Here is an 18,865-nt window from a genome sequence, read left to right as displayed (position 1 = left end):
GGCCAGAGCAGAGGCTCACAGAAAACATTTTAATCATTGCATTTTCATAGCATTTCGACGCTAGCCTTTCATATCTGAAATATAGAGCTACTGTCCGAGACCCTGACTCCATGGCGGGTGTGACTGAATTAGGACGAAGGGAAAGCGGGATACCTAGTCAGTTGTCCAACAGAATGTATTAAACTGAAACGTGTCCACCGCATTTAACCCAAGCCCTCTGAATCAGAGAGGTAACTTAAATCGACATCCACGTCTTCGGCGCCCGGGGAACAGTGGGTTAAGTGCCTTGTTCGGAGGCAGAATGACAGATTTTTACCTTGTCAGCTCGGGGATTCAATCCAGCAACCTTTCAATTATGTAGGTTTATTGAGACCGAGGACTTTAAAGTCCACCCAGACCTTTGGCAAAACTTAACGGTATGGGAGGAATTTAAAGAATTTTAATTAGAAGCAGATTATTTTACATTACTGATAAGCAACCTACCTTGGTTTCTGGGAGGGGAGGGGAGCATGGTTTCTGGGTGGGGAGGGGAGCGTGGTTTCTGGGAGGGGAGCGTGGTTTCTGGGAGGGGAGCGTGGTTTCTGGGAGGGGAGGGGAGCGTGGTTTCTGGGAAGGGAGGGGAGCGTGGTTTCTGGGAAGGAGGGGAGCGTGGTTTCTGGGAAGGGAGCGTGGTTTCTGGGAGGGGAGCGTGGTTTCTGGGAGGGGAGCGTGGTTTCTGGGAGGGGAGCGTGGTTTCTGGGTGGGGAGCGTGGTTTCTGGGTGGGGAGGGGAGCGTGATTTCTGGGTGGGGAGGGGAGCGTGATTTCTGGGTGGGGAGGGGAGCGTGGTTTCTGGGTGGGGAGGAGAGCGTGGTTTCTGGGTGGGGAGGGGAGCGTGGTTTCTGGGAAGGGAGGGGAGCGTGGTTTCTGGGAGGGGAGCGTGGTTTCTGGGAGGGGAGCGTGGTTTCTGGGAAGGAGGGGAGCGTGGTTTCTGGGAAGGGAGGGGAGCGTGGTTTCTGGGAAGGGAGGGGAGCGTGGTTTCTGGGAAGGGAGGGGAGCGTGGTTTCTGGGAAGGGAGCGTGGTTTCTGGGAGGGGAGCGTGGTTTCTGGGAGGGGAGCGTGGTTTCTGGGAGGGGAGCGTGGTTTCTGGGAGGGGAGCGTGGTTTCTGGGTGGGGAGCGTGGTTTCTGGGTGGGGAGGGGAGCGTGATTTCTGGGTGGGGAGGGGAGCGTGATTTCTGGGTGGGGAGGGGAGCGTGGTTTCTGGGTGGGGAGGAGAGCGTGGTTTCTGGGTGGGGAGGGGAGCGTGGTTTCTGGGTGGGGAGGGGAGCGTGGTTTCTGGGAGGGAGGGGAGCGTGATTTCTGGGAGGGGAGGGGAGCGTGGTTTCTGGGTGGGGAGGGGGGCGTGGTTTCTGGGTGGGGAGGGAGGCGTGGTTTCTGGGTGGGGAGGGGAGCGTGGTTTCTGGGTGGGGAGGAGAGCGTGGTTTCTGGGTGGGGAGGAGAGCGTGGTTTCTGGGTGGGGAGGGGAGCGTGGTTTCTGGGTGGGGAGGGGAGCGTGGTTTCTGGGTGGGGAGGAGGCGTGGTTTCTGGGTGGGGAGGGAGGCGTGGTTTCTGGGTGGGGAGGGAAGCGTGGTTTCCGGGTGGGGAGGGGAGCGTGGTTTCGGGTGGGGAGGGGAGCGTGGTTTCCGGGTGGGGAGAGGAGGGGAGCGTGGTTTCCGGGTGGGGAGAGGAGGGGAGCGTGGTTTCCGGGTGGGGAGAGGAGGGGAGCGTGGTTTCCGGGTGGGGAGAGGAGGGGAGCGTGGTTTCCGGGTGGGGAGAGGAGGGGAGCGTGGTTTCCGGGTGGGGAGGGAGGCGTGGTTTCTGGGTGGGGAGGGGAGCGTGGTTTCTGGGTGGGGAGGGGAGCGTGGTTTCTGGGTGGGGAGGGGAGCGTGGTTTCTGGGTGGGGAGGGGAGCGTGGTTTCTGGGTGGGGAGGGGAGCGTGGTTTCTGGGTGGGGAGGGGAGCGTGGTTTCTGGGTGGGGAGGGGAGCGTGGTTTCTGGGTGGGGAGGGGAGCGTGGTTTCTGGGTGGGGAGGGGAGCGTGGTTTCTGGGTGGGAGGGGAGCGTGGTTTCTGGGTGGGAGGGGAGCGTGGTTTCTGGGTGGGAGGGGAGTACGGTTTCTGGGTGGGAGGGGAGCACGGTTTCTGGGTGGGAGGGGAGCACGGTTTCTGGGTGGGAGGGGAGCACGGTTTCTGGGTGGGAGGGGAGCACGGTTTCTGGGTGGGAGGGGAGCACGGTTTCTGGGTGGGAGGGGAGCACGGTTTCTGGGTGGGAGGGGAGCACGGTTTCTGGGTGGGAGGGGAGCACGGTTTCTGGGTGGGAGGGGAGCACGGTTTCTGGGTGGGAGGAGGGGAGCATGGTTTCTGGGTGGGAGGGGAGGGGAGCATGGTTTCTGGGTGGGAGGGGAGAGGAGCATGGTTTCTGGGTGGGAGGGGAGAGGAGCATGGTTTCTGGGTGGGAGGGGAGGGGAGCATGGTTTCTGGGTGGGGAGGAGGATGGGGACTGAGGGGGGAATGGGTTATCTTTGTACCCCCTTCTGAAAAATAAAAAGTTGGTCACAAAACAACAACAAAAATAATATGTAGTTTTCAGGTTGAAACAACGCTGCTCTCTGACTGGCTGTCTGGTTGAAACAACGCTGCTCTCTGACTGGCTGTCTGGTTGAAACAACGCTGCTCTCTGACTGGCTGTCTGGTTGAAACAACGCTGCTCTCTGACTGGCTGTCTGGTTGAAACAACGCTGCTCTCTGACTGGCTGTCTGGTTGAAACAGCACTGCTCTCTGACTGGCTGTCTGGTTGAAACAGCGCTGCTCTCTGACTGGCTCTCTGGTTGAAACAGCGCTGCTCTCTGACTGGCTGACTGGCTGAAACAACGCTGCTCTCTGACTGGCTGAAACAACGCTGCCCTGTGACTGGCTGAAACAACGCTGCCCTGTGACTGGCTGTCTGGTTGAAACAATGCTATATTATAATCTTCAATCTGCTGGTCGTCTGTGCGCTTTAATTTACGCATTCAAGAAGAATTAACTACCAGAGGCTCTATCGTCAGCTCTGCTCTCTGTGTTCCTCAGCACAGTTCCAAGAGAATGATCTGTACTTCACACAAAGTAAATAAATAAATAAATAAATACAACTAATGTAAAACACATTCCAAGATATTACACCAGTCATTTCAGAATCCCATACTCAACAAGAACATGTTTCAGTAATTCAGAGAATGTAGGGTATCATAAGAAGAACCTCCTGATGACAAACCGACCGGGTCAACTGGAGGGGTCATGAACCCCTGATGACAGACCGACCGGGTCAACTGGAGGGGTCATGAACCCCTGATGACAGACCGACCGGGGCAACTGGGGGTCATGAACCCCTGATGACAGACCGACCGGGGCAACTGGGGGTCATGAACCCCTGATGACAGACCGACCGGGGCAACTGGAGGGGTCATGAACCCCTGATGACAGACTGACCGGGTCAACTGGAGTCATGAACCCCTGATGACAGACTGACCAGGGCGACTGTCTCAGCCTCCAGTAATTATGCTGCAATAGTTTGTGTCGGGGGGCTAGGGTCAGTCTTATCTTCTTGGTGACAGGGGGCATTATTCGGAAATTCAGATGAATAACGTGCCCAAATTAAACTGCCTACTACTCGGGGCCCAGAAGGTAGGATATGCATATTATTAGTAGATTTGGATAGAAAATATTAATCGGAGTATTCACAATCAGGGTAGGACCTTTATTTTTCATTATTATAATATTTATTTTTTTAAATGTATTTTTTTAATTTTTTTTTAAATGGTCGACCAGCCACTGTGGTAGTTAGATTTGAAAAACCTACCTGCCAAAATATTTTCACGTCATAACACCAAAATTCACATAACGGATGAGAATGCTTTGGAATGTTTATAAAACAAGAAATGTATTACTAGTGAGAAGTAATGTGGTATATTGCTCAATTCCATTTAAAACCTGTTATGGCTAGGGGGCAGTATTCGAATTCAGGTGGATAAAAAACGTACCCGAATTAAACTGGTTACTAATCCTACCCAGTAGCTAGAATATGCATATACTTATTATATTTGGATAGAAAACACCCTAAAGTTTCTAAAAATGTTTGAATGGTGTCTGTGAGTATAACAGAACTCATTTGGCAGGCAAAACCCTGAGACAGATTCTGACAGGAAGTGGATACCTGATGTGTTGAATTACCTTTAAGCCTATGCCATTGAAACACACAGGGGCTTATTAATCTTTTGGCACTTCCTATTGCTTCCACTAGATGTCACCAGCCTTTACAAAGTGTTTTGAGTCTTCTACTGTGAGATCTGACCGAACAAGAGCCTTGGAACGGTGATGGCCGATTAGACTCTGGCGCGCGAGGTCATGTTGGGTACCCTCGTTCCAATACGTTTTAAAAGAGAATGCATTCGTCCACCTTGAATATTATTCATGTTCTGGTTCAAAAAGGCACTAATGATTTATGCTATACAACGTTTGACATGTTTGAACGAACGTAAATATATTTTTTCCCCTCGTTCATGAAGTGAAGTCCGGCGGGCTTAGATCATGTGCTAACAACACGGAGATTTTTGGACATAAATGATGAGCTTTTTTGAACAAAACTACATTCGTTATGGACCTGGGATTCCTGGAAGTGACATCTGATGAAGAGAATCAAAGGTAATGGATTATTTACATAGTATTTTCGATCTCTCCAACATGGCGGTTAGTCTGTATCGCAAAGCGTATTTTTCTGGGCACAGTGCTCAGATTATTGCAAAGTGTGATTTCCCAGTAAGGTTATTTTTTAATCTGGCAAGTCGATTGCGTTCAAGAGATGTAAATCTATAATTCTTTAAATGACAATATAATATTTTACCAATGTTTTCTAATATTAATTATTTAATTTGTTGTGCTGACTTGACTGCCGGTTATTGGAGGGAAACGATTTCCTGAACATCAACGCCATAGTAAAACGCTGTTTTTGGATATAAATATGAACTTGATAGAACTAAAAATGCATGTATTGTCTAACATAATGTCCTAGGAGTGTCATCTGATGGAGATTGTCAAAGGTTAGTGCATTACTTTAGCTGATTTTATGGTTTTGGTGACGCCTGTCTTTGAATTGACAAAACATTACACACAGCTATTGTCAATGTACTCTCCTAACATAATCTAACTTTATGCTTTCGCCGTAAAACCTTTTTGAAATCGGACAACGTGGTTAGATTAAGGAGATGTTTATCTTTCAAAGGGTGTAAGATAGTTGTATGTTTGAAAAATTTGAATTTTGACATTTATTTGGTTTCATATTTGCCGCTCTTGAAATGCACCTGCTGTTGATAGGGTGCACCACGGGTGGCACGCTAGCGTCCCACATAGCCCCAAGAGGTTCATATGGTGCGTTAGCCAGGCTCAGCAAGACAAGATTCTGAAAATGGAAAAGCTTAATGCGAAGAAGATTAAAAGCCATGTACCTGGTGCTTATGCTAGGTTGAGGAGAGTCGTCACTAGGGGTCCCAATATCTATGTCCATAGATGATATTAAAGAAAAAGTGATAGGAGGCAGAGTGATTGATGCCAACAGATTGATAAATAGGAAAGAGAGTCAAAGTAGTGTAAGCCTATCAGTGATGCTGAGGTTTGACAAAGTCTTGCCCGGAAAAGTACAGATAGGATTCCTTAGTTTCAATGTTAGAGAATTTGTCCCATATGCATTGCAGTGTTTTAGATGCCAAAGAAAGGGATATGTAGCTACGCAGTGTAAATTCAAGAAAAGATGTGTGGAGGGGAACATGATTACAGGGAATGTGGAAGCAAGGTGAAGGTTAAGTGTTGTGCAGCATTTGGTAGATGCCAGGTACAGAGAGAGGCTCAGAGATATAGGAGCAGTCATGACGAATGGTACGCAGAGGGGGTAAAACAGATTGGTAGAACTACAGTGCTATTGGTGGATCTTACAATGGATGTACTTATGCTAGTGTAACAGTGTAGGTTCCGTCCCTCTCTTCGCCCCAACCCGGGCTCGAACCAGGGACCCTTGCACACATCAACAACTGACACCCACGAAGCATCGTTACCCATCGCGCCACAAAAGCCACGGCCCTTGCAACGCAAGGGGAAACCCTCCTTCAAGTCTCAGAGCGAGTGACGTCACTGATTGAAACGCTATTAGCGCGCACCACCGCTAACTAACTAGCCATTTCACATCGGTTACACTGGGTGGACCTACTGTCAGGACTGGCGCTTCCGATTGTCCTGACATGGTTTCGAGGCCTGTTCAGAAATCTGGTGCTCATGAATGTGTGGCGTCAAAAGGACACTTTGATAATGAATAAAGTTGACTTCATTAGCTTTTATTGGTAAGGTCATCAATACGACGACTCGGGTTGTGGAAAGCAGAAATGCCAACTTGAAGGTTATTGTGGAGACGGCAAGAGATGTTGGGAGTAGCAGATGTTACTGTTGAAATGAATGTTGACATGCTGAACAATCCTAAGGGTGGAGTGTTTCAGCATGATACAGTTTAATGGGGTGTTAGAAGTTAGGGATTTATTTGGTTTAGGATCCTGATTGATCGTACATTCCAGCACAGGAAGTGGCGGCATGCACGCCATGACGTCATAGAGGACCGCCATGATGTCATAGAGGACCGCCATGATGTCATAGAGGAAGAACACCTGCGAGAGAGACTGTCTAGTATGGGAGAACGCAGAGCACTTAAATCAGCTCAATTTGAAACGTACTTCGATGTGACCTCTAACCTAAACAGGAAACGGCATCATCACGTAGCCGGTGTTAACAAAGCTAGCTAGGTAAGTCAGTTTAAATTATAGTGCTAGCAATTCAATGAAGAACTATCCCAGAATGGTAATATTTAACAAGTATAAGTCATATTTACATTTTAGTCATTTAGCAGACGCTCTGATCCAGAGCGACTTACAGTAGTGAATGCATGCATGAAATGAAATGTATTTTTTTTTTGGTTCGTTTTTTTTTGTACTGGCCCCCCATGGGAATCGAACCCACAACCCTGGCGTTGCACACACCATGCTGGCGTTGCAAACACCATGCTCTACCAACTGAGCCACAGGGAAGACGTAACAGAATCAATTTTCTCTGTACCGGTTAAGTGAATTAACTTGACACAGACCAGAATCATTTTACGTGGGGTCCTCCTCTCGCAAATTGCTTGTTCTGCTGCTACGTCGTTGAGGATGTTTGACAGATAAGCTTTTATGCATCGCACAGAGGCTGAATGAACAAAAAAAATGAAAACCTATTTTGCTTCCTGTTTGAGAATGATAAATAGCCAGAATAGTGGCGTTTCAACGTGAAGCTAATATCGCAATGCATTAGGATTGCTGGTGTTATATTTCTTGTGATTATTGTGATTTTGCCATTGTAATTGTTTGTTAGATACATTTTAGACTACAAATGCTATGATCGTATGCTATCCATTTGTCTTTTTGTATGTTCTTTGTATGCCATTTTTTTTAAAATATTTGAGTTAACCAATGATATTAGGCCACACTTGGCCATGATTAAACACCTGTGTGTCTTCTGACACTATATAAATGACTAATCTCGCAGTGTTTGTGATGATACCCTGATGAAGACAGCTTTGCTGTCGAAACGTTGGTTATTAGGTTATTACATTTTTGCATCTGAGCTCAGAGTGTGCGGCTTTCCCTTATTTTCTAGTTATATTTCCAATGACCAGGTTTGCGTTGTGAAAAATTCATACAGCTATAACGCCCATGCACATTATTAAATGACAGTGAGGTTCACGATAGCTTGGTTTTATGTTCACCTTATGCATTGATAAATAATTGATAGACGATACGATGCAATATTAGATTAGAAGGCCTAGACTACTTCCTCCTAATGTGAGCTAAACGCATTGGATACAAAACCAACACTGGCATCTTCTAAAGAAGAATATGTCCTTTAAACATATTCTCTGCAGTCCCCAGATAATGCCTGTCTCTCTCCTTGCAGGGGATTAGACAGATGAACTGCAGTCCCCAGATAATGCCTGTCTCTCTTCCTCTCACCAGGCAGTTAGTCGTTGAGGTGTGACGGACGTTTTCTCTGCTGGTCCCCCTGGAGCGCTGGCTGGCTGTTCTAGAAGCCTAGGGTGGGATTGGGCAATCTCCAGCTTTCCATACCATTCCTCTACAATACTAGGGTATACTGTATTACCGGCAGTGCACACAAGGGGCGCTATTTCATTCCAAAACAAAATATTTTTGATGCACAAAACAAAATTTAGGCATCAGGGATCTTTATCCAGGAGGGGATTGATTCTCTGCTGTAACTAAGAAGATTGGTTTGCTAACTAGCTAGATGTCAAGATCAAACGCATAGCTGGATCCCTGAGCTGGAGATCACTTATAGTTATGGCGTAGCATGCACCCCTCCAAACTTTAGGGTGTCCCACACACACAAAACAGAAAAAGAGGCATTTAAAATCATAAAGCGGGCATTTCAGAATACCCTGCTATACACGGTATACTGCCCAAGTTTACACTAGGGCACTGCTGGCTGTTCTACATTTTAGTCATTTAGGAGACGCTCTTATCCAGAGCGACTTACAGTAGTGAATGCATACATTTCATTTCATACATTTATTTTTATTTTTCCCGTACTGGCCCCCGTGGGAATCTAACCCACGGGGCCCTGAGCTACACGGAAGGCCCTGAGCTACACGGAAGGCCCAAGACTGTGTGACAAACGCCACTGAACTCCTGCCAAGACAACTAAAGCCAACTTCAGTCCAGAACGTTACGCTTGGTTAGTGGCTTAAACACTAAATCATTCAGCAGCCGGACCCACCTGACCATAAGCTTCTCAGGAATTCTGCTGGTGTGGACCACGTCCCTTAACCTTAGGGAGAGAAGGAAGGTGCTTTGAGCTGCTGTACTGTGTTGGGACTGAGCCCACTGTGACAGCACTAAACACTGTGAGCTCTGCATGCTGGAGGTGAGCTGCTGAACTTTACACCTGTTTGGGTCAATACAGAACGCTACACAAAAGAAGAAGAGATTCACAGCAATCGGACTACAGGAGCTGCCTGCTGTCATACCCCCTGGAACTATCCGGTGAAAACCTTGCTGGTTAATCATTAACCTGCAGCTTAAGCTGACAAACAAGTTAGTGGGATTTTTAGAACGATTCTGTATGATTGTCTACGGCCAGATGGACTTTAAAAAAGTTTTAAAAGAGTTTAAAAAATCTCCCTTGGTACTATAATGGTGCATCTCCCAACTAGCCTAGCACACAGTTCCCTCAGGAAGTATTCACAACTCTTTACTTTTGAGACATTTTGTTTTGTTTTGTTTTGTTACAGCCTGAATTTTAAATTGAGATTGTGTCACTTGTTATGGCAAACCTAAATAAATTCAGGAGCAGGGCCTCTACGTGTCAAACGGGTAACAATGTCTAATTCACCAGCCACGTTGGCGCGTGGTAACACTCCAGGCTCTACAGTGTGGGCATCTAACACAAATAGTCAAGTATGGGCACAAGTGAGAGTTGTGATTGTAATAGCTAAATAAATGCTGTAGTAGCTGTTTTCAAAGTATTTCTGCTAATTTGTTTCATATCTGGTAACTCATAAACGGAATCCTAATGTTATAGCTATCCCACCTCGCATAGCAACACTGCCTTTCTGGGGAGCTGTGAGCACTGAAAGATTTGTGTTTAGAAGCAATGGAGACAGGGACAAAAGTTATTTATTCGAAAGCCTGCTAAAGTGAGACTTTGTCCTCGTTTCTTGGCTAGTTACACTTGTTCACAAGCTAGGTTGCTTTTACAAATGTTTGAGTTAGCTCCCACTGCAAGCAAGAGACATTGGCCTTTAATGTACAGTGATGACTCCAGTGGCCCTGTTACCAAGGTAACCTTAAAATTCTGATTTGTTAAAATACTAAGGTCAAAGAATATTAAAATGAGCAATATACCACATTACTTCTTACTAGTAATACATTTCTTGTTTTAGAAACATTAATAAGCACGCACATCTTTTTATTGTTGTTTATTTGTGTAATTAGGGCAACAACAACAAAAAGTGGACGCTATCTACAGCGCATTCGGAAAGTATTCAGATCCCTTGACTTTTTCCAAAATTATTTAGGTTACAGCCTTATTCTAAAATGGATTTCCTCATCAATCTACACACAATACCCCATAATGACAAAGCAAAAACAGGCTTAGTAAAAATCAATTCTAGGCAAGTCAGTTAAGAACAAATTCTTATTTACAAGATTCTCTGGTCTGATGAAACCGAGATTTAACTCTTTGGCCTGAATGTCAAGCGTCACACCTGGAGGATACCTGGCACCATCCCTACAGTGAAGCATGGTGGTGGCAGCATCATGATGTGGGGATGTTTTTCAGCGGCAGGGACTGGGAGACTAGTCAGGATTGAGAGAAAGATGAACGGAGCATTGTACAGTGAGATCCTTGATGAAAACCTGCTCCAGAGCGCTCAGGACCTCAGACTGGGGTGAAGGTTCACCTTCCAACAGGACAACGACCCTAAGCACACAGCAAAGACAACACAGGAATGGCTTCGGGACAAGTATCTGAATGTCCTTGAGTGGCCCAGCCAGAGCCCGGACTTGAACCTGATCTAACATCTCTGGAGAGACGTGGAAATAGCTGTGCAGCGACGCTTCCCATCCAACCTGACAGAGCTTGAGAGGATCTGCAGAGAAGGATGGGAGAAACTCCCCAAATACAGGTCTGCCAAGTTATCTTCATACCCAAGAAGACTCGAGGCTGTAAGCGCTGCCAAAGGTGCTTCAACAAAGTACTGAGTAAAAGGACTGAATACTTATGTAAATGTGATTTCAGTTTAGTTTTAATACATTTGCAATAACATTTTAAATAAACTGTGTAGATTGCTGAGAATTTTTTTTCTTAATCAATTTTAGAATAAGGCTGTAATGTAACAAAATGGGGTCTGAATACTTTAGGAATGCACTGTACCTGCCACTGTGTCTGGTATACAAAACACCACAAAGACCAGGGAGGTTGTCCAACATCTCACAAAGAAGGGCACCTATTGGTAGATGGGTAAAAATGTAAATAGCAGACATTAAATATCCCTTTGAGCATGGTGACGTTGTTACACTTTGGATGGTGTATCAATACACCCAGTCACTACAAAGATACAGGCGTCCTTCCTAACTCAGTTACCGGAGAGGAATGAAACCACTGGGATTTGACCATGAGGCCAATGGTGACTTTAAAACAGTTACAGAGTTTAATGGCTGTGATAGGAGAGAACTGAGGATGGATCAACAACATTGTAGTTACTCCACAATACTAACCTAATTGACAGAGTGAAAAGACGACAAATATTCAAAAACATCCATCCTGTTTGAAATAAGGCACTAAAGTAAAACAACTTTGTCCTAAATACAAAGCGTTATGGTTGGGGGCAAATCCTACATCACTGAGTACCACTCTTCATATTGTCAAGCATGGTGGTGGCTGCATCATGTTATGGGTATGCTTGTCTTCAGCAAGGACTAAGGAGTTTTTTTTAGCATAAAAATAAACATTACAGAGCTAACAACAAGCAAAATCCTGGTTCTGCTTTCCAACAAACACTGGGAGACAAATTCACCTTTCAGCAGGACAATAACCTAAAACACAAGGCCAGATATAGACTGGAGGTGCTTACCAAGACTACACTGAATGTTCCTGAGTGGCTGAGGTACAGTTCACTTAAAGCTACGACAAGACTTGAAAATGTCTGTCTAGCAATGATCAACAACCAACTTGACGAGATTGAAGAAGTGGAAATATTGTAAGAGCCTGGTATGCAAAGCTTTTAGAGAGTTACCCAGAAAGACTCACAGCTGTAGTCGCTGCCAAAAGGTGATTCGAACATGTATTGACTCCGGGGCGTGAATACTTACGTAAATAAGACCTGTATTTAATTTTAAATACATTTTCTAAAAATGTATAAGAACACGCTTTCACTTTGTCGTTATTGGGTATTGTGTGTAGATGGGTTACAAATAATCTATTTTATCTTTTTTTTTTTTTAATCAGACTAACAAAATGTTGAATAAGTCAAAGGGTATGAATACTTTCTGAAGGCTTTGTAGGTAGTAGCCACCGAATGTAATTTTTGGGGAGTTTGGACATTAACAAGTAAATGTGAACGAGAGACATTGTGCAAATGAACAACGTTTTGAAACATGCTTCTCTGATGGAAGAAGAGCACTGGCTCTGGAGCAGCTAGGGCCCGCTCAGAGAAGAAGAAGGAGCAGCAGCTAGGTCCCGCTCAGAGAAGAAGAAGGAGGAGCAGCTAGGGCCCGCTCAGAGAAGAAGAAGGAGGAGCAGCTAGGGCCCGCTCAGAGAAGAAGAAGGAGGGAGCAGCTAGGGCCCGCTCAGAGAAGGAGGGAGCAGCTAGGGCCCGCTCAGAGAAGAAGAAGGAGGAGCAGCTAGGGCCCGCTCAGAGAAGAAGAAGGAGGAGCAGCTAGGGCCCGCTCAGAGAAGAAGAAGCAGCTAGGGCCCGCTCAGAGAAGAAGAAGCAGCTAGGGCCCGCTCAGAGAAGAAGAAGGAGGAGCAGCTAGGGCCCGCTCAGAGAAGAAGAAGGAGGAGCAGCTAGGGCCCGCTCAGAGAAGAAGAAGGAGGAGCAGCTAGGGCCCGCTCAGAGAAGAAGAAGGAGGAGCAGCTAGGGCCCGCTCAGAGAAGAAGAAGGAGGAGCAGCTAGGGCCCGCTCAGAGAAGAAGAAGGAGGAGCAGCTAGGGCCCGCTCAGAGAAGAAGAAGGAGGAGCAGCTAGGGCCCGCTCAGAGAAGAAGAAGGAGGAGCAGCTAGGGCCCGCTCAGAGAAGAAGAAGGAGGAGCAGCTAGGGCCCGCTCAGAGAAGAAGAAGGAGGAGCAGCTAGGGCCCGCTCAGAGAAGAAGAAAGGAGCAGCTAGGGCCCGCTCAGAGAAGAAGAAGGAGGAGCAGCTAGGGCCCGCTCAGAGAAGAAGAAGGAGGAGCAGCTAGGGCCCGCTCAGAGAAGAAGAAGGAGCAGCTAGGGCCCGCTCAGAGAAGAAGAAGGAGCAGCTAGGGCCCGCTCAGAGAAGAAGAAGGAGCAGCAGCTAGGGCCCGCTCAGAGAAGAAGAAGGAGCAGCTAGGGCCCGCTCAGAGAAGAAGAAGGAGCAGCTAGGGCCCGCTCAGAGAAGAAGAAGGAGCAGCTAGGGCCCGCTCAGAGAAGAAGAAGGAGCAGCTAGGGCCCGCTCAGAGAAGAAGAAGGAGCAGCTAGGGCCCGCTCAGAGGAGAAGGAGCAGCTAGGGCCCGCTCAGAGAGAAGAAGGAGCAGCTAGGGCCCGCTCAGAGAAGAAGAAGGAGCAGCTAGGGCCCGCTCAGAGAAGAAGAAGGAGCAGCTAGGGCCCGCTCAGAGAAGAAGAAGGAGCAGCTAGGGCCCGCTCAGAGAAGAAGAAGGAGCAGCTAGGGCCCGCTCAGAGGAGAAGGAGCAGCTAGGGCCCGCTCAGAGAAGAAGGAGCAGCTAGGGCCTGCTCAGAGAAGAAGGAGCAGCTAGGGCCCGCTCAGAGAAGAAGGAGCAGCTAGGGCCTGCTCAGAGGAGAAGAAGGGAAGATAGCTATACAGCTAACACTGCTGCTAACTCATCCAAAGCGCTTTGACTTCTCAAACACGGCAGAAAGCTAAAACCACATGATGCCCCGTCGCCTTGTTAATTCAGCCACTTACTAAGATAACTAGCATGTTAAACTAAATACACAGCTAGACTCATCTCCTGTTGTGTAATTTACAAACAAACAAACACGTGACTGGCTCAACTTTTCTGATGAACTATGGTAAGCTTCAGAATGCATTATAATGTGACAGGTGAAATGAAGAACGCAATCTGCTTTATCTCTCAACGTATTCCACAAGTCGACTGCAGGAATTGACTTACAGTAGCTACTAGGGCCGTGGCGGTCACAACATTTCGTCAGCCGGTGATTGTCAAGCAAATAACTGTCGGTCTCACGGTAATTGACCGTTAATTAACGAACACATTTAGCATCTCCTGGCTTCCGCGTTAATATAGTCTACACCTTCACAATAAATCCATGTAATATAGTCTACCTACACCATCACAATAAATCCATGTAATAGTCTACACCATCACAACAAATCCATGTATATAGTCAAACCTCCACCAGCGTGCTGGGTGAGAGGTCAAACCTCCACCAGCGTGCTGGGTGAGAGGTCAAACCTCCACCAGCGTGCTGGGTGAGAGGTCAAACCTCCACCAGCGTGCTGGGTGAGAGGTCAAACCTCCACCAGCGTGCTGGGTGAGAGGTCAAACCTCCACCAGCGTGCTGGGTGAGAGGTCAAACCTCCACCAGCGTGCTGGGTGAGAGGTCAAACCTCCACCAGCGTGCTGGGTGAGAGGTCAAACCTCCACCAGCGTGCTGGGTGAGAGGTCAAACCTCCACCAGCGTGCTGGGTGAGAGGTCAAACCTCCACCAGCGTGCTGGGTGAGAGGTCAAACCTCCACCAGCGTGCTGGGTGAGAGGTCAAACCTCCACCAGCGTGCTGGGTGAGAGGTCAAACCTCCACCAGCGTGCTGGGTGAGAGGTCAAACCTCCACCAGCGTGCTGGGTGAGAGGTCAAACCTCCACCAGCGTGCTGGGTGAGAGGTCAAACCTCCACCAGCGTGCTGGGTGAGAGGTCAAACCTCCACCAGCGTGCTGGGTGAGAGGTCAAACCTCCACCAGCGTGCTGGGTGAGAGGTCAAACCTCCACCAGCGTGCTGGGTGAGAGGTCAAACCTCCACCAGCGTGCTGGGTGAGAGGTCAAACCTCCACCAGCGTGCTGGGTGAGAGGTCAAACCTCCACCAGCGTGCTGGGTGAGAGGTCAAACCTCCACCAGCGTGCTGGGTGAGAGGTCAAACCTCCACCAGCGTGCTGGGTGAGAGGTCAAACCTCCACCAGCGTGCTGGGTGAGAGGTCAAACCTCCACCAGCGTGCTGGGTGAGAGGTCAAACCTCCACCAGCGTGCTGGGTGAGAGGTCAAACCTCCACCAGCGTGCTGGGTGAGAGGTCAAACCTCCACCAGCGTGCTGGGTGAGAGGTCAAACCTCCACCAGCGTGCTGGGTGAGAGGTCAAACCTCCACCAGCGTGCTGGGTGAGAGGTCAAACCTCCACCAGCGTGCTGGGTGAGAGGTCAAACCTCCACCAGCGTGCTGGGTGAGAGGTCAAACCTCCACCAGCGTGCTGGGTGAGAGGTCAAACTTCCACCAGCGTGCTGGGTGAGAGGTCAAACTTCCACCAGCGTGCTGGGTGAGAGGTCAAACCTCCACCAGCGTGCTGGGTGAGAGGTCAAACCTCCACCAGCGTGCTGGGTGAGAGGTCAAACCTCCACCAGCGTGCTGGGTGAGAGGTCAAACCTCCACCAGCGTGCTGGGTGAGAGGTCAAACCTCCACCAGCGTGCTGGGTGAGAGGTCAAACCCCCACCAGCGTGCTGGGTGAGAGGTCAAACCTCCACCAGCGTGCTGGGTGAGAGGTCAAACCTCCACCAGCGTGCTGGGTGAGAGGTCAAACCTCCACCAGCGTGCTGGGTGAGAGGTCAAACCTCCACTAGCGTGCTGGGTGAGAGGTCAAACCTCCACTAGCGTGCTGGGTGAGAGGTCAAACCTCCACTAGCGTGCTGGGTGAGAGGTCAAACCTCCACTAGCGTGCTGGGTGAGAGGTCAAACCTCCACTAGCGTGCTGGGTGAGAGGTCAAACCTCCACTAGCCTCTTTACTCCAGGAGACCTGTACTTGGTCTCCCGTCGCAGAAGGTGACATCCCGTACTCCAAAAACATATTTAACAGCCCTCTGTTTGACCCATTTCTGAGAAACTTCCGTCACTAAAAACAAATCTATAAACCGGAATGCCTTACCAGTCGGCAGGGGCCATACAATGTGTGAAAATAAATGTTTAAATCCAACTTTTCCAGAGTTTACTGAATTCTAATCGTATCTCCCTAAAGGTGCCATTTGGGATGACGCAGTAATCTCGCGAGGTTAACTACTACGGCGAATGGGAACTAGGCAGTGAGCTTAGCAAAATGTAGATTTAAACATGTATTTTTACCACAGTTAACACATTGTATGGCCCCTACCGACTGGTAAGGCATTCGGGTTTATAGATTTACCTTTTGTGACGGGAAGTTTCTCAGAAATGGGTCAAACAGAGGGCTGTTAAATATGTTTTTGGAGTACGGGATGTCACCTTCTGCGACGGGAGACCAAGTACAGGTCTCCTGTGGTAAAGAGACTGGTCTACACATTTTTACATTTTAGTCATTTAGCAGACGCTCTTATCCAGAGCGACTTACAGTAGTGAATGCATACATTTCATACATTTTTTAAAATCTTTTTCGTACTGGTCCCACGTGGGAATCGAACCCACAACCCTGGTGTTGCAAACCCCATACTCTACCAACTGAGCTACACATGACCTACTGGATATACTCCTTCAGACTGACAGGCAAATCCCATCACACTTCCTTCTACAACAGGAAACACTTGTCAAAGTTATCAGGAACATAAAACAGTAAAGAGTGTACCGTATTAATGTCCTCTCATATTTCACAACTCAGACTTGGAAGAGGGCCTTTCTTGCATGGTATTAAATGTTTGTTTAAATTAGAGCAGACCAGACTCCTGAATTACCTTGGTGATGAGCAGTGGTTCTTGGTGTTCTCTGCCTCCTTTGAGAGTGAATCCCCATGGAGCACCCCCGGAGAGCAGGACATCTACCAGCCGCCACCCTTCCCGACTCCTCTGATCCAGGTCTTCCGGTTTCTCCATCAGCCAGTGGTTGTGATCGCCTTCAGAATATCGGGGCTCACTCCTACTATCCAAGGTGTCCATGGAGCTTAGAAAAACACCTCACTTGATCAAAGACAAGAGGTCAGTTTTCAATAACAGAAAAAAAAGGGTTTTCTTGATAACTGAAGAAAAAAAAAAACATTTTACTACACCACTATGCTGCCTTCTCCTGATCACACTCCAGACTGTAACACCCGATGTCCACCAGATATATCTGCGTTTTATTTTGCCAGATGTCTAGCCCACATTTTTATACTTGATGCACCTGCATCGCTTTTTCAACTTGTTGGAGTGTGTGTGTGTGTACTTCCGTTTGTACCACGGTACTGTAAAACAAAGCAGGAGTGGAAAAGGTTGAATAACTCAAACCTGGTGCTGCATCCCCAGCGGAGAGTTTCGCACTGCTCCATTTACAATGAATTACTTCCGCCGGAACGCAAACAATTTGATGAATCTGGTGGACATGAGGCGTAATGCTCTTAGTTCAGACTTCAAATATGTTGTCAGTATGCAGGGGGGTTTAAACTAATTTTAATAACTAAATAACTCATCCAAATACACTGGGAGTAGGACCCCCCTCCCTGCTTTGTTACTTACTGTAATAAGTTATCACATGAACAGGCAAAGTTGTATCTCTAGCTAGTTATCTAAAATACGTTTCATGTAATATTTAACTAGCCAGCTAAGATCACACTGTTCACAAACAACACAAAGTGTCAATGCACGTCAAGCTAGTTAATGTTTGCTAGGCTAACTCCAAACTAGCAGTCGATTAGCTATTTTCCCAAACACATGGAAAAAGACCTGGGACTTGCTAGAAACTGGTATAGAAATTCAATAAAGCATTACACTCGACTTAAATAAATTAAACATTCAGACATGAACTGTTGTTTTCTAGAGTAATTAATCGCAGAGGTTGAAACTCGACAGTGTTACATTTTGTTTCCATCGTTAGCTACCTGGGAATTCAATTTGTTGGAAAAAAGGACCGATCTTGACCTGGTTAGCTTTTTTGTCGACGAGCACAGCTTTCAAAGTGATGTATTCTTCATAATATTCGTCACTTGTCTTCTGCCAATTCAACGAAATACGTGGAATTATGTAGTTTTCAAGCGACCCACCTTTTTTACAAGAGACTAGCTAGCATGCTAGTTTATTAACCTGTGGATTGAGTCGCCTGCCAATGCAATGGATTACACAGCAACCTGGGATTTGGACGGTTGCAGCCTGGAGTCATACACTAAACATAACATAGTAAACGTAAACCCAGAGCACTCGATGAGTATGATATGTTGAAGGTATACTTCAGGATTTTGGCAATGAGGCCTTTATCTACTTCCCCAGAGAAACATGAACTTATGGATACCATTTTAAGTCTCTGTCCAGTATGAAGGAAGTTAGAGATAGTATTGGCTTTGCAAAACTAACTAGCATTAGCGCAATGGCAGGAAGTCTATGGGTATCTGCTAGCACATATATTATACATTGTAATTCGCAACATATCATATGAAATGTATGATAGACAACCACAAATGAATACATACAATACGAAACGTAACATATAGTAATTGAGTTATCAAAATGTATTTTTTTACTAAGTTACGTCTACCCGTGAGTCTAGGTTGATCTTCCAAATTGCCAACGAGCCTCAGCTAAAAACTACAACAGCACCACCTGGTGTTGTAGACATGTAACTGTACCTCGAATAGGATGACAGTAGTTTATTGTTACGGATACAGGTATCCTGATTTATGTTACGGGTCTCGTATCCATCCCCCCCTAGACTGCTGGGCCAAAGGGATTCGTAACATTTATGCACATAAAGTTTACGTGCTGTCGAGTAGATACTTTAGACTTTAGTCTATAGAGCTCGCCAGCTTGAAGTAGGCAGGGCAAACCCGTTTTGGTGATTTCTGGTATATCAAATCACGTTTTTGGACTCATTTAGACTTTACAGTGATGTGCTACTAGCCCTTTCCCAACATTGCAGACTTAAAAAGTAAGGAA

At 47.2% G+C, this 18,865-nt stretch overlaps 1 protein-coding gene across 5 annotated transcripts in view; it reads right to left on the bottom strand.

The window, feature by feature from the left end:
- shroom2a (shroom family member 2a) overlaps nucleotides 1–18,059 on the bottom strand; it is a 141,930-nt gene extending 123,871 nt beyond the window's left edge. Inside the window, exons 1-2 of one of the 5 annotated variants that reach the window (XM_045687237.1) lie at nucleotides 17,818–18,059; nucleotides 16,700–16,921 (exon numbers count right to left, since the gene is read on the bottom strand). In XM_045687237.1, coding sequence (XP_045543193.1) covers nucleotides 16,700–16,900 — 201 coding nt within the window. In that variant the 5' untranslated portion in view covers nucleotides 16,901–16,921; nucleotides 17,818–18,059. Of the gene's footprint in view, nucleotides 1–8,857; nucleotides 8,877–16,699; nucleotides 16,922–17,817 lie in introns of those variants that run through there. The other 4 variants (XM_045687238.1, XM_045687241.1, XM_045687240.1 and 1 more) reach the window with 4 other exon arrangements.
- Nucleotides 18,060–18,865: the final 806 nt, after the last annotated feature.

This window comes from Salmo salar, chromosome ssa10 (assembly GCF_905237065.1).
Source record: "Salmo salar chromosome ssa10, Ssal_v3.1, whole genome shotgun sequence".
NCBI classification, from domain to species: domain Eukaryota; kingdom Metazoa; phylum Chordata; class Actinopteri; order Salmoniformes; family Salmonidae; genus Salmo; species Salmo salar.
This window is presented reverse-complemented; position numbering and strand designations above follow the sequence as displayed.